The 15082-nt window shown below is 39.6% G+C and overlaps 1 protein-coding gene across 3 annotated transcripts in view; it reads right to left on the bottom strand.

Annotated features, from left to right (window-relative positions):
* SLC44A3 (solute carrier family 44 member 3) overlaps positions 1-15082 on the bottom strand; it is a 41065-nt gene that overhangs the window by 4671 nt on the left and 21312 nt on the right. For all 3 annotated transcript variants that reach the window (XM_080407490.1, XM_080407489.1, XM_080407491.1), the window contains 2 exons: positions 11515-11671; positions 8908-8991 (listed from right to left, as the gene is read on the bottom strand). In XM_080407490.1, coding sequence (XP_080263616.1) covers positions 8908-8991; positions 11515-11671 — 241 coding nt within the window. The remainder of the gene's footprint in view (positions 1-8907; positions 8992-11514; positions 11672-15082) is intronic.

Here is a 15082-nt window from a genome sequence, read left to right as displayed (position 1 = left end):
TAAACCCTTTAATGGATGATGAAACCTATTGTGAAAATAACTGGAAAAGAGCAGCTAAAGGACCCTGGACTAGGCCAGTGCATGTTATGTTACAAAAAAAACCCTCAGAATTTCAGGCAATAAGGGCACTCACATTTTTTTTTGATGTACTGAGAATTTTAGACTATTTCTTTTTGTGGAAATTTGCTAAGACAGATGGGGAGGATGCAATATTTACCTTCATGGATTGGATTATTTTAGCACTTGTTGTGCATAACCTGACATATATGTCCCATTTATGGAACTTCTCAACAAGGTTTTTAAACTGTGTCTAAAAGATCAGCTATGAAAACCAGCACTCAACACCTGAAATGTATGCTTTGTGCTTTACCAGCAAGTTTTCTGAGTAGTTTCCCTTTACTCAAAATATTAGAAAGTGGATTATGCCACAAAACAGTAGTCCCGTGTGGTACGGTCAGTAAGAACCACGATGTGCAAGGGATTACTGTTCTGAAGGAATTTATACACCCCAACATGTACTTGGTGCTTAGATTACTTTCTACTTCACCTGGAAGTGAAAAAAGCCCGTAACTGGTTTGCTGAAAGTGAATTATACTGGCCTACTGCAAAACACCTCCTGCTGAAAAATCTGTGTTTTCTTACTTACAAATCAAAATACCAAATAGCCTCAGATATCTGAAGGCAGAGAAAATTTATTTCTGCAGAGTCATTTTACCCCATAGCCATTTCTGTCACATACTGTAGCGTAGTAAAGCTATAGCGATCCTATCTTAAAACGTTACAGAGAAAGAAAGAAATTAAATGCAAAGATCCTTTGTCTCTTTATTGTGGGTATTATTTATTTTTTACATGACTTTTTTTTCTCTGATAACAAGCAAAAAAACCAAGAGTAGAAGTAAACAGGGACACTCTGTAAATACTGTACTTAAGTAGTAGCAAACACATGCATAGATGGAAAAAGTATAAACGCAGACCATGGATTTATTTTCTAAGAAAAATCAAAGACTCCACTGAACACTACAGAAACATGTAGAGTATCTGCATAAAATTCTATTTAAACAAGCAAATTTGCTTCATTCCTAAGCAGGAAAAAATGCTTTCTGTGATGACTTTCCTTTATTCTGACGCTGGCCCTTTCCCCTGGGAGAACAGCACCGGCAGAGGTGTACTCTTTGCCTCGGTCAGGTGTTGGCTACAATACCTTTGCCTACACTTCTGAAAGAGAAGCATCCTTGTCCCACCTGCCTCGCTCAACCTGGCAGGTCTGCCAGGTGCCTGCAGCCATCCCGCACCTGCCGTGGGGCAGCAGGAGAGCGGGCACGCCAGTAGGGCCAGTGCCAGCCTTGCGGCCACCATCTCCCCAGGGCACAGGTGTAGGGTAGACGGCCTCAAATCAAGCTCCCTCTCTGTCCTCCGCCCGTAGCTGTCACTGCATATTTCAAACGTGGATAGACCTATCTATAACATACCAGAAGTTACATCTGTTTCATCACTCCCATTAACAGCCAGGAAAAGGAGACACAAAGTGGAAAGGGGTTTTCTAAGTTTGTTTCTGTCCCTTAAAAACTCAATTCACAGAGCAGATCCTGATCTGGTGAGGTCAGTATAAATTTTGCCAATAAACTAAACAGAGATTATGTACTCATTATAAATAGAAAAAAATGTCCTGTTTTAAAAATGAAAAAGAATGTTGAAAATGCATATGCACTTGCACAAACATTGTTTCCAAACTTAAAATAAATAACCATTTGTTTGGACTCTTGAATTAGCCACTTTGGTATCCGAGGAATGCACAATGAAAAGAATTTCTGATATTTATTAACTAGAACAGTTATCTTGGAAAGACTGAAAATAATGCTGGGGACCGAATAGTACCTGCATAGGGATTTGACATTTTACAAACCAGTTAATAAAGAATGGCTTTTATAACAGTTAAAACTTCAACAAATCATGTAAGTATCAACTAGTCATAACATCCAAGCAAGAAAGGCAGCCAGGTAATAACCCAACCTTACAGAAGGAATGAGAGAGACACAAACGAATGAACTGGTGAAGGCTACAGAACTAGTCATTGGCCTAAGTGAAGCAAGAATGTTACTAGTACCAGCTAAGGACTCTGCCAAGTGATCTCTACCTTTCAGCAAAAAATACATTTCTAAGAAAAAAAAAAAAATATTTGGAGGGTTTCTTGTTCAGCCTAGACTGTGGCTCCATGCACTTCTCTCGTAATTCCCGTGTTTCCCATACAGACCCCATACCCTGATCCCATCCAGCCACATAGAAATCTACACGCTCCAACTAAATACTAAAAATGCATGTCTAATATTTAAGCAAATTTATGCTTCCATGAAACTCAGAATGGCACAGAAATGAACTCAAGGGATTTCTCATCCTTATCCTAACACACAAGCGATTACCAGTATTTGCAAATAATTTTGGACTTTGGACTAAAAAGCTTAGATATCCCATTAATTTTGCAGTTGCAACAACCCAATCCCTTTCAAAGAAGAAACAGTTGCGAAGGCCAAGACGGTAGACCATGGTCAGTTAAGAACCTGCCATCATTTACAAACAGGTTACTTAAAGGTGTTTTTCTACAGAATGTATTCTCTTTTCCCATGCACAAAAGCTTTAGTGGACTTGAAAACATTTAAGAAGGGCTGCAGGAATGATCCAGGCATGGAATGTCTTCTGTCTGGGGAACAACTGTATACACCGGGCTGTTCTGGCTGGAAAGGAGACGACTGAAGGAGGATGTGGTAAGAAGGCTACACAATCAGGATAAATGTGGAGAGGGTAGGTAGGGTTAGATGGCTCACTGTTTCTTCCAGAACAAGGACTAAGCAGAGGGAGGACCATACGATGTAGCAGGAGCCAAATTTGAAAGCAGATGGTATTGCTTCTTACTGTAAGTCTGTAAGCTGTGAACTGCTGGACAAAGGATGCTTCAGCTCTTAAAAGGCTGCATGAGCTCAAGGGAGTCTGGGAAAGTTCAGGGAAAAGGAATCCACCGAGAGTGATCAAACACACAGAAAAGATACTCAGCTCAGTATGTCCCTAGGCTGAAAACAGATTCAGAAACAGCACGGGGACAGGGAAATGCACACGCGTTCTACCTTAGCATTCACCCACAGCCACTGCTGGAGATGGGACACAGCTAGACGGAGGCTCAGTCTGGCCCAGTATAGCTATTATGGTTTTTATCTTTGCTTAATGAATCGATATGGGGACAAGCAAGTAATAATGGCAGAGATAGCATACCGTTGGTCAGACAGCCTGAGGGAGAGGGGGTCAGGAACAGTCTTTATCCTTGCACCGGCAAGTTGGTACTGTAGAACCACCTTTGTGAAGAACACAGGCTTCCTCTGGCTTGGAGCCTGGGAACTAGACACTAGTTTCTCAGTGTCAGGATGAATAAATAAGGAATGTGAATGTTTACATATTTCCAAATACCACAGTATGCAAAAAAAACTATTTAAAGAATACATCCTTCTGTGCCTCACAACACAGAATGTCAAGGGTCTTGGAAAAATTGACCTGCTAGTTTCATGAGAAAGGCGCTGTGGCTCAGATCCAGGCCATAAGTTCCCCAATTGTTGAGAATAATTGCCACTTTGTGTAACAGCTGAATTCAGCCCTCCGTTCTAGGGCTTGCTTTAATAAAATGAGCTTGGGGAAGAGAGGATTGCCATAGCAACGGAACCTTCTTAAAAAAGAAGCAGGAGACACGCTGGTCTCACATCCCACTTGAGCTTTTTCTGCTCTGCTGGTGTTTTCATCCCGACGTGACCTTGTTGCTGCCATCTCTCTCGGGGCTGCCCGGGGTAGCTCCACCCAGCGCAATGCTGCGCAGCTCGGGCTGGACTCCGAAGGGTCTCAGCTTGCAAGTGTCACAGCTGCCACTGGAATTCCCTCAGAAAACAAAATCCAGTGGCAGCAAGAGTCAGTGACGTTTCTGTGGCTGCCGTACAGCAGTCAGCGACCCGGTGAGAAAGCTGTATCGTGCCTCTCAAATAGTGGTGGGAAGTCAGAGCAACGTGGGCCTGCGAGGCGCCACTGAAGAGATGTGGACATGTAAGACTGGAAGGGACTTTCAGGCACTCTGGTCCCTGGCTATTCCAGATTAGCACATTATACAATTTCTTCTCTTAAGTGGAAAGCCCCCTCTTTAAACTACTTAGGGCTTTCCCCTCCCCCAGCCCTTACATTTGGAGCTATTCCAGACAGTTGTCCCTCTTGTCCTCAGGAACCTTCTTCCAGCTTCCAGACATTTACTCGTGAACAGTTTACATCTACTGATTCTTCTTGCTGATCTTGTCTTAGGTCTTACCCCTCCCTGCTATTTCGCTTCTCGATACACTCACAGATGGCTAACGGGCTTGCTCTTGGCCTTCACTTGTGAAAGCAGACACATCAGGATAATCCAGCCCCCCGCCGCGAGATAAGGCTGATCACCTAACCAGCAACTTGCACAAGGCCGTTTATCCCCCTCTTCCTGGTGCAAGTATTTAATCTCACACATTCCAGGACTGAATCTGCCCTTTCTGCAGCCTTGTCAGCAGACAGCTATTTATTGTCCCGTGGTTGACAAACACACGGAGAATATTCTCCTTCCCTACTTCCAACTGACAAGCAAACAGCTAATACAGAAACAGGGAGGGGGGTTATTCTTAGGCTAATTACCATCTGTAAGAAAACCTTCCTTAGCCTCCTGGATTTTCCCAAGCAGTCCAAGAAGCACAACTTTCCTTTATTTCCATTCCACCTTAAATTGCAATCTGGACTTAGTGGAGAAAATCTTGTCCTTCAACCTTCCTTGCTTCCTACTCTGTGGGTCATCTGCTCCCTCCCTAGCTGTCACCCAGTGGGCAGGACCAACCCAGCTTTTCCTCGGAGGGCAGCTGGCTGTCCTTTCCTGCGGCATCACACTGCTACGCCTGGGCTCCATTTCAGCTACAGGGGTTGGACCACAAGGATCCTGCTTTAAGTGCCCATTGCATCGTGATTACATCGTTACTGGAGGTGCTTACAGTGGCTTCTGCAGTTAATGTGACAATGTTCTAATTTAGGATTTCTGAAATCCCAACATTTTTTTTTATTATTTTTTTTTAAATGGGATAGGGGAGAGGCAAAAGGTATCAAAGCAAGAATTAGTCAGCCTTGTTCACCTCTATCCCCTATGCGATTCACCCTAACGGAGCAAGTAAAGACCTAAGAATTATTTCCTGTTATAACATACATAAAGCCTCTAGAGGGAAAGCAAAAATATGTAATTTCATTGAAGAGGAACATTTTAGCCAACTGTATTTTCAAATGATTGAAAATTTAGCTTAACATCTAGAATCAATTTTTCCAGTAACATTAAAATGCAGTATTGTTTTTGGGAAGAAAAAGAAGTACTTGATGGGTGAGGCACAGTGTGTTTGGCAGTGCAGAGGAGAACTGTGCTTACATTAGCATGCATTAATTTTGGTTTTATCTAGGTCACTTCTCCACAAGGCATTTAACCACAACCTCCTGATAGGCTTCCACCCAAAGCTTAAGAGACAACCAACGGCCATGGATATACGACCATTAGACAGATTTGCTTCTGTTTTTTCACGCTAGACAGTTGCTGGTTTTCAGTATCAGTGAAGGGTCTCAGTACCAGCACATGCAAACTAACACATCGCTGCCTTCGGTGACGGTGACCCCAGGGCCCGCAAGGCTGCACGGCAGGAACTGCGCGGGTGGAAGCACAGACACCACACACTGCTCAGCAGCTCCGTCAGACATCCACGAGGGGCTGTGGAGCGGTTGCTCGCCAGCTGGCTGAGGATGAACCCAAAGCAGACACAGAAAAGCAAAACTATCCTGAAATAGATATATTGTTTAAAAAATAGTCATTGCAACAAGGCTGTAAAGGGGGGAAAAAAGTGAGCGTTCTGATGTATCAAAAGTTAAGACTGCCACTACAATTTAAGAAAGCAGGAGAAAGACAGACCTTGTAGGTCCCAAACCACATTAAATAAAAACACAGTATATTCTTTTTATGGAAGACAAATTTCAATCTCCCAGCTTTTACTTGGGATGATTGGATATGTTTATCTGGAACATACTGAAACCATCAGAGCCAGAAGATGAAAAAATCTGTGGCAATTCTGACAAGTGTTGGCAAACAGAACTGTCAAGTAAGGATAATGACTTTATATTCACAAAGCACTTTTCATCCAGATAGAACCCAGAGTGCTTTACAATTGTTACTAATGGATTATACACACACATGAATCACTTTGCCCATGACTGAAATGGAACAGCTTAAGGAGTGAACTGTTTAACAGCACATAGCAACGCTACACCACAGTTTAGCACAGGATCCAGTTGCAAATCCAAGAGAAATTTAGGAAGGCAGAACGTAATCATCCACATGGCAATCTGCACAGGACGCTGGGTTTACATTATCCCTCTTCCAACAACTGCCACTGCAAATATGCCAACTGTCAGCATCTAGCACAGCACTCTGTCACAGCGGGAAGATGCCAGGGTACCTTTTTTCCCCATTTCAGTTAAGTTCCAGGAGAGCTGAATAAAATTTAGCTGAGCCTGCAAAGAATGAGTCACTTCAAGGATGCGTGAAACTACCAAACTCTGTGCTAAATCCCACCTGAGAGATGGCACCACCGCCCGAAAAGTACTCTGATAACGTAACAGAGCACTTAGTTGAAGCTGCATGGGAAGAACAAAGCTCACGCTGTCACCAGCGTTACTTCCTCCAGCACCTGTTTCTCGTCTGCAAGTTTCCCAGAGGGAAAACAAGGGGCTCTGTTTAATCCTCATTAAACTTGTGAATGAAGGAGGAGAAGGAATTTAAGTCATCTAAGCAATATAACAAGAAGAATACAATGCAGAAGTGATGGGGAAGGCTTTTTTTTTCTTTTTTTTTTTTTTGTTTTTAAGAGTTTCAGGTAATTATATGCTTGTTACTACAGTGGAAGTAATACCAGAATAAAAGGCAAAAATATAGTAAGGAATGTTAACTCACACAATGAGCTTTGGACCAACTTTTTGTAAAAGCTGTCCCACATTTCAGTCATTTCAACTCACACAAAAATCAAAATTTGAACCCAAATATACTTTCAAAAATGTTAGAAACATAGGTATAAGCAATTTTTTAACCCCTCCTAAGTCCACATTTAACATCCATGTGAAATGTCAAGGCTGTACCCAGCAGCTTAAGCTGCTTAAAACTGCAAGCTTGGGTTTTTTTTCCCTTTTTTCCCCTCTTTACATTTTGCTGCAGACACTACAAAATTGAAGACAATGATTTTCAGCCTTAGCCATTTTTTTTTTAAGAAATAGGCTTGAATCCATTCTTTATAGAAAAAAAAAGAAAAAAATAATTAGATACATTAATTATCTGTGAAATTCAATAATCTAAGACCAATGTTAGCCCTTCATACAGATAAAATTTCTATTAAAATCTTAAAGTGTGTTCTTGCTTTTCTTCTCCTCTAACCCTCGCCCAAATTGCCCTGGACTTGGAGCACTTGGAACACCATCACCTTTGCCAAAAAGATGTTCAACCAGGCAATTATCTAACAGCAAACACACTATTATGACCATTAGGTTAAAAACCACAACTCATATAAAACCAGAAATTTGCCTACAATAGATCAGGAAACAGGAAATCTTCTAAGGGAACAAAAACTACAATACAGCCTTCTGAAACAAAAGGAAGAACGTTACAGTAATTAATTCTTCTTTTAACAAGCACATAGCATAAAACAGCTGGAGAAAGTAAACACTAGGATGCTGGATATCTCATTGAAAGGCAGGAAGCCAAGAGGAAAAGGTGACTACAAATGGAAACCCTGGAGTCAAAACGAACTCTGAGACTCCTCACCAAGTCAGTGACCATAAGATCTACCTAAAAATGTAAGTCTGGAAAATTCATTGTCCAGAACCAGGGACTTCACTGCACAAGTATTTAATCCAGGCAGAAGTGAAAGACTTTCTCTTCATAGTTGTCCAAGATTAAGCTTAATTTATGCAGCTACTTTAAAGAAGAAGTCAGACCCTTTATCAGAATTGCCTTGTTTACTTCACTGCTACCCTCAGCAATGAGAACAAAGAACACAACAGTCAGAGTTAGGAATCAGCAGGAACATCTGATTCCCTTTCACATTAAGAATACCACAGTCACCAGAGATAACAAAAGGGGACTGACAAAAAGAAAAATTAACTATTTACAACGATGTATATAGAGCTGGAAAACATTTGGAGAAAGGGATCAGGAAGGAAAAAGCAGGAGTCAAGTATCTGAAAAACTGCTGCATGTCAGGAATCATCCATTTCTAATAAAACCACTTCTGAAACAGAACTGCTAACAAAACAAAGATGTCTTTCAAAGGAAGAGAGTATTATATCATCTGGCTTTTTCATCACAGATCATATTCCCAGATATATTGATAATGGAAATCAGCCAGGAGTTCAAGTTTCTTTATTCAGGACTTTATTCAGGTGGAAAATACTGTATCTAGTTTAATGACACATCTCCAGGCGGGTTTCTTTCTTCTTCATTGCTTCCTTCCACCTTGGACCCTCTGTATTTCAGTAGCCTGTCTGGCACAACAAAACCTTAAGTCGTCTTACCTACAGAAACAGCACATGACCCTCTGAAAGGGTTGTCTCAAGCTGTATTAAGTTTTCTAGAGTTTTGCACCGTGCATGTTTGTCAGCTCCCTGTTTCCCTGCAACAAGTTCCGTCTACACTTGAAACGTGTTCGTTTAGTTTAGGTGACCAGCAGGAAACTCTGGCTTGCATGCACTGGATGTTGCTTTAGTCGTGCTAAGCGGAGCTAGCATTCACACACGGTTTCTAGACTAGGTATGCAGACAGCTGAGTGACAGAGAGATGATAGAGTGTACCTGGTTAAAGTATCTTAAGAAACTTTCCTGGCACCAAAACCAGCAGAAACAGCACTTGAACAGGCACTTTGCACATGCACTCTCCTGCAATAGAATGAAATGTTTGGTTACTGGACACAGAATTAGACCCAAACAGACTGCTATTTTAGAAAAACTTGTTTTTCAGGTGACTGACTCCTCTAATAAAACATTCACTTAGGCAGCAGATATTTCTTTTAGGATTACAGGAACTGTTTTTAATTCAGACCCTTCAGTATTAATGACTGATGAGCTGAGCATTTTTTTTTTTTCTTCCTGTGGATGGAAGATTCTTCTCTGGGAAAAGAAAATAAGTGCTGCAAGCAGCTTTATGAGCTAACAGCTGCTTGGAGAACAAAACAGGCAGGCAAGTCAGTAACCCTTACAGTACTTCGCAGTGATCAAGGAGTACACTGACAGATTTTTAACTTTTTTGTTTATCAAAAAACATTCACAGTTCTGAAATGAATGGTACCCTAATGAACACAAATAAAATGGGCAGAAGGAATTGTATGCACACGTGTGTGTATTGACTCAGAGCATACATTAATTTTTCAGGACAGGAGGAAGAAGCATGTATTAGAACAGACCATTAATCTATATTAATTATACACAAAAACCAGCAGCAAAGCTCAGTGTTTTTTCCACCCCCTCCCCCACCCCCATCACATGATAAGCTCAGAATTGTTCATCATATAAAGATTTTGCCAAGCAAGACAAGAAAAAGGCATCTTGGTAGCCATGGTAGCCTTCCAAATGTAATAACTGGATGTTTTCCTCGGCAAAAGGAAGTTCAGTTCAGCGATACTTGAGACTTTTTAACCTTCTTTTTCCAGAGGTCACAATGTTTTTGTTTTGTTTTGGAAAGCAGAGCTATATGAAAACCTCAGGTCCCCACAGCTACCACTGTTTGTGCAGAAACCACAAACCTCCCAACTTTTTTCCAAAGAAGTTCTTGAAAATATTCCAGGAATAATTCCTTTAAAATGGCAACTGTACATGCAAATTCCTGACAGCAAAGAAATACTTTTAATCTTGCCATGTATTGCCGGACAGATGATTTTACTAAAACTGTATCAATCTCAGTAAGTACTCTTTATTAAAAACCTAGAGCAAGGGACTTCAACTGCCATCTCTTCTCTGATTCTGCTTGAAGACAGCTGTGTACAACACATCTGTGAATTTACCTGCTGTTCACAGAAAACAGCAGCATTTTTTGCACGGGTAGCAAAGTCTGGGTGAGCTCTACACGAGTGCAGCATCACTTCTCCATCCTTTAGTATCACTACTCTGGCCCTTTGTGGAAGACAGCCTCAATGGAAAGGGGCCATAGCCTATCCTTTCTCCCATGGGAAGGAGCAAGTTTACTTTGGGGGGGGGGGGGTGGGGGTGGGGGCACTCCTTCAGCAGACAGGGGACATAAGGTGGCCAGAGCACTTTATAGCCTCTTTAGCAGCAGCTACGGCTATGGGCCACGTCACATCCTCAGCTGAATGCTCGGCAACTGGACCAAAAGGAGCTCGTACTGCACTGCTATAGACACAATACTTCCTTTGCTAGTTAAATCTTTTACAGCTATTCGTGTTGCAAAACAGTGTACCCAGCAAGACTGCTTATTCTGCCTCCTCTAGAAGTATAAAACTATCTTCTGTCTAGCCCAGCTCATCTCATCTATCATCTTTAAAGAAAGTTCCTAGCTGACCCAATGCACCGAGCTTTGTAACAAAGGCTTTCGCACAAAAGTGACATAAACCCAGACACTTACAGAGCTTTCAGGTAAGGGGCATTTATTTAAGCAATACCAAACTATACCCCATAGACATGCCTCATAGGTACCAGGGATGGGGAATATAAATACCCTGTTATAACTATACATAACATGCTTGAAGGCCAAGGTAAGCTCTAGAGGAAAGACCTGAATTTAAAAACTTTGCCTAACTATTCCTCTAAAATCAGAGCTGTGCAGTCATGACAGTCCTCTCTCCTTGCCAAAGTGCCAGAGCTAATTGCATAGTATGTTTTCAGCAGAAAAGAAGAGATGCAGAGATGTATGAAAGATAGAAAGAAGGCAAGCAACAATCAAAATAGTCCAGCTGTATTTTTTATATACCTTAAAAGACGTGGTTTGGATCCTACACAAATATCTGGAATAGTTCCTATTTCATACATTCTTTCTATAAACTCCCATTACAAGGCAGACGACATATTTTCTGTATATTTTATATGCAAGAATTAATGTTCTTACCTTTGCTTTTTTTAAGAGTTATGATGCAAAATTTTTAAATAGAGCATTCTGCCAAATTTTCCCTTTATTTTTAATAAAAACTTTTATATACAAACACTAAATAAAGGTAGGTTTTAATGTCATTTTTTTCTGCTTTTAAAGTTGTCTGAGTTGACAGAAAAAAAGGAAGTACTGATATCTGAGTTGGGGGGGGGAAGCTTTCTTAATGAAGGAAGTGGTATAAAATATAAAATCTACATCATGTCATCCATCTTTAAGCAAGAAGTATATTCTTCACACTATTTTTTTCATGAATCTCACGTTCTAGCTACTATTCTTGTAGTGTTACAGAAGTATACACCTACCTTTTGTTTTAGGATACTATAAAGGTACAAGAGAATAATCCTTGGGATTCTCAGTATTGTGATTAGAAACGAGCCTTTTACAGCAGTTCCTAGATGATAGCAAAAAAGAACTGATATGGAAGACAGGACTGGGTGAGATGGTGGGCTATTTTTATTTCTAGAAAGAAAAAAAAATTTAAAAAAGTTTTTAGAAACTTATTTAAGACGAAATACATTGTATCTTTTTCAGTATTTGGAAATTTAAAGAATTAAACTTGAACAACTCCAGTTTTCCTACCGAATTCATCTGAATGTTCACTTTAGTCCAGAGGAAAGCAGTCAAGTGTATAACTTATATTGGATTAATTCTTAAGCAATGACTGTTTTGATGTACCCAGTAATGGAAAAAGATCTAGAAAAAACCTTAAGTGAACAACATTTAAGAACACTTCTTTGAATACCTGTTTCCAGTTTCTATCACTTTTCTTATTCTCCGCAATCTTCTATTTGACTGTTGTTTCTGCAAGATTTTAGTCTGAAAGAATGAATCCGCTATGTAGTAAAATTAAAACTAGAAAAAATATCATATGCTCTCTACGTGTAAAATTGAAATCTACTATCTACTTTTATTGTTGTGATTTGGCTGAATTTCATTTAAATTTTGTTCACATAAGTACTTTTTTTTTTTTTTTTCACTGAGCAGGATTTGTTTAAAATAGAATACACAAAAAAGGAGTATCACACTATATATTTAAAATTATAATTCGGACTAAAAACCTTGTAAATATACTGCACACTGACCTGTATTGTTTTGGAGAAATAATGTGTTTCCTAAAATTGAAAAGGAAAGACAAAAAATTGGCCTAAAAACAAGTTTTATTCTCTTAGTTCCTTTATAAAGGTCAGTTTAATGTCAATCATTTACAGAAAGTAGTATGACACAGCTCTCAAGAATTTATATAAAAACCAGGAAATGAACTTAAAAGCCACTCCCCCACCCTCTTCAAATGCTGGGGGAAAAAAATAATCAAATAGATTAACACTATAAATACCTTGAAAAAATGTTTCACAGCATTAAAAAAAATACTGACCAGTCATAAATAGCCTTTCTATAAAGCAACTCCTCAGCAGCTGGCCCAACCCTGAAAAATTTTACTTAGGCAACAGAACCAGCAGCAGTTTGACTAAATAGTTAAGTAAAGATCAGACCTTATAGCACAAATAAGATGTCCTATTTTCATAAGTGATTCCTTCAAAACCTCCGTTACCTTGAAAAATTAATAGCTTGCACAAGAAACTGAAAAAATAAAAAGGCAGTGATAAAAGTGACTGGTTGGGACTGAAAAGCTCTGCGAATATATTTTTATTAAGTCCTCACTTCAGCAAGGATTTAAATCATACATGCTATATCAAGATGGGTATCACAGTTCTGCAAGAATCCTGAAAGTATCGCCACAGTCCATTCAAAACACTAAATACTTTGCAGCCATGAAGTTGTATTTAAATATGTGAATATACCACATTATTTTAAGTAGGAAATTCCAGCAAATCATTTGCTGCATTTATTATTTTTGGTCTTACAACTAGGGGAACAGCTTGGGGGATAGTGGAATCTTATACTGAATAAGGTAGTTTGGGGTTTTTTAAGTCATCAGGTTTCTGTGATACTCCTGTATACATCACAACATAGATGAGTTATTCTATCCATGTAGCACCATTGTTTCCTTTTCCCTCGCACGCTGCCTTACATATGACAGTCTTGTCAGATCTCAGAATATAAGAGATTAAGTTTCTGCAAGTTAAATGTTAACCAAAGGTGAGAAATACAGAAAGGACAAAGTTTACTGTTGTGTTAATAATCTACTTTCTACTGAAGAGAAAAATGAAGAAGGTTTTTGATACTTTTAATAGGACTGATTAATGAGTAGGAATGTCAAGTTTAGGTAAATTTCTCCACATTCAGACGCTTTTCCTAGCAAAGGAATTCTCACAAGAACAGGGTGTGACAAGGTTTCTTGCTTTGCTTCCAAACAGATTAGAAAAAGAACAAAGATTTTCCTTGTAATTCTGGCTCAGGGTAAGAAACATAGGAAAATGGCTAGCTAAACACAACAGATGATGCTTTTGACTCTAAACAAGCTGAAGATTGGCTCAATCATCCACACCCAATTACCCTTAAGGATGAAGTTTCACCGAGATTTGTACATTATATGGCTGCAATCCTGAAATTACTTTAGCCCAAGCATAGAGTCATGCATACGCATAAACTTTTGTGGGCAGTTCATACGGTGCAGCGAATTCTGTGTGCAAACTCCACTGCATGCACACAAGGTATTGGGGAAAAGCAGGACTCTGCCTGATAGAACTGGTTACAAGACTCAGCAGGGCCACAGCTTGCTTTTCCTCTTTGGTATTCCTCTTTTATGTTACCACCAAATTGCTTGATTTACATAGAACATTCCTATTCCAAAATCCTGTGAACCTGTACTCAATACCACATCATTTCTTTAACAATTTTCTTTCTTCAGTGCTGCCAATTGTCTTCATTTTTCTTGTGAGCTCTGTGACACTTCCTTAACACTGAGTTTCTTGAATCAAATGAACACATATACTTCTCAGCTTTCATTTTAAAAATGCTTCTTTATGTAAAGAAAAAAAATGTAATTTTGGCACACCCAAAAGACTTAGACTTTTGAAAGGGGGAAAAAAGCATTTCTTTAAAAGCCTTTCCTTCTTTTCAGAGCTGTACTTATAGTTTTCTTCAATCCTGCCTCATTTGTTTCAAAGACCACCTACAAAGAGATTTAGTGTAAAATACTTCAGAAGCGTTAAGGAATGGATCATATATTCCTCAAGTAAATAGGAATTGCAGCATTTAAACAAATATAATAAATTACAAGATTTGTAATAAAAGAGACATTATCAGACTAGCAGAGAACACACAGACTGTACCTCAAGTGCCCTTTTATCTGCTCTCAAAACCACAAGGGACAGGTCTGACTACATCCACGCTGGTGTCTCTTTCACATGGGTTAGGTCAAGTACATAAGTAGGGCAAAGGATACCCATAAATATTGCAGACATCTTCGAAAAGGGAAGAGAAATCCTTTAAAAATTTGCTCCTAGTCCATCTCTCAATGACTTTGGTGCAAATCCATAAACTTGGATTTTCGACTTACTGGGAGATGTATGTACTTCATCGCCCAGTGAATCTATCGGAAGTTGTAGTGCTGAACACCTTAGAGTCAAGGGGGAAACCTCAGTCCTGCAAATGCTTATATAATTCCTTAAATTCAACCCTGTGCAGTGACATACACACATTTGGGTTACTGAATAAGCTCAGACACAGACAGGACATGACATGGACGCCTGTGATGTGGATCAAGTTACCATACCACCTCCCTTTAATCCCAGAGAGGGAAGAAGCTGCCCAGCAATAGTAACAAAGAAGGTTTTTTAAAAGACTGAAACCTTTCCACAAGTCGTAGAAAATAACCATTAAGCAAAAAAGTTCTATTTATTTCAATAAATTAATAAAGTCTTTCATGTATTCATGTTTCATCTGAAATAAAAGGCGGCAAAATCCATC

The sequence above is a fragment of the Falco punctatus genome (assembly GCF_963210335.1).
Source record: "Falco punctatus genome assembly, chromosome: 11".
NCBI lineage: Eukaryota > Metazoa > Chordata > Aves > Falconiformes > Falconidae > Falco > Falco punctatus.
This window is presented reverse-complemented; position numbering and strand designations above follow the sequence as displayed.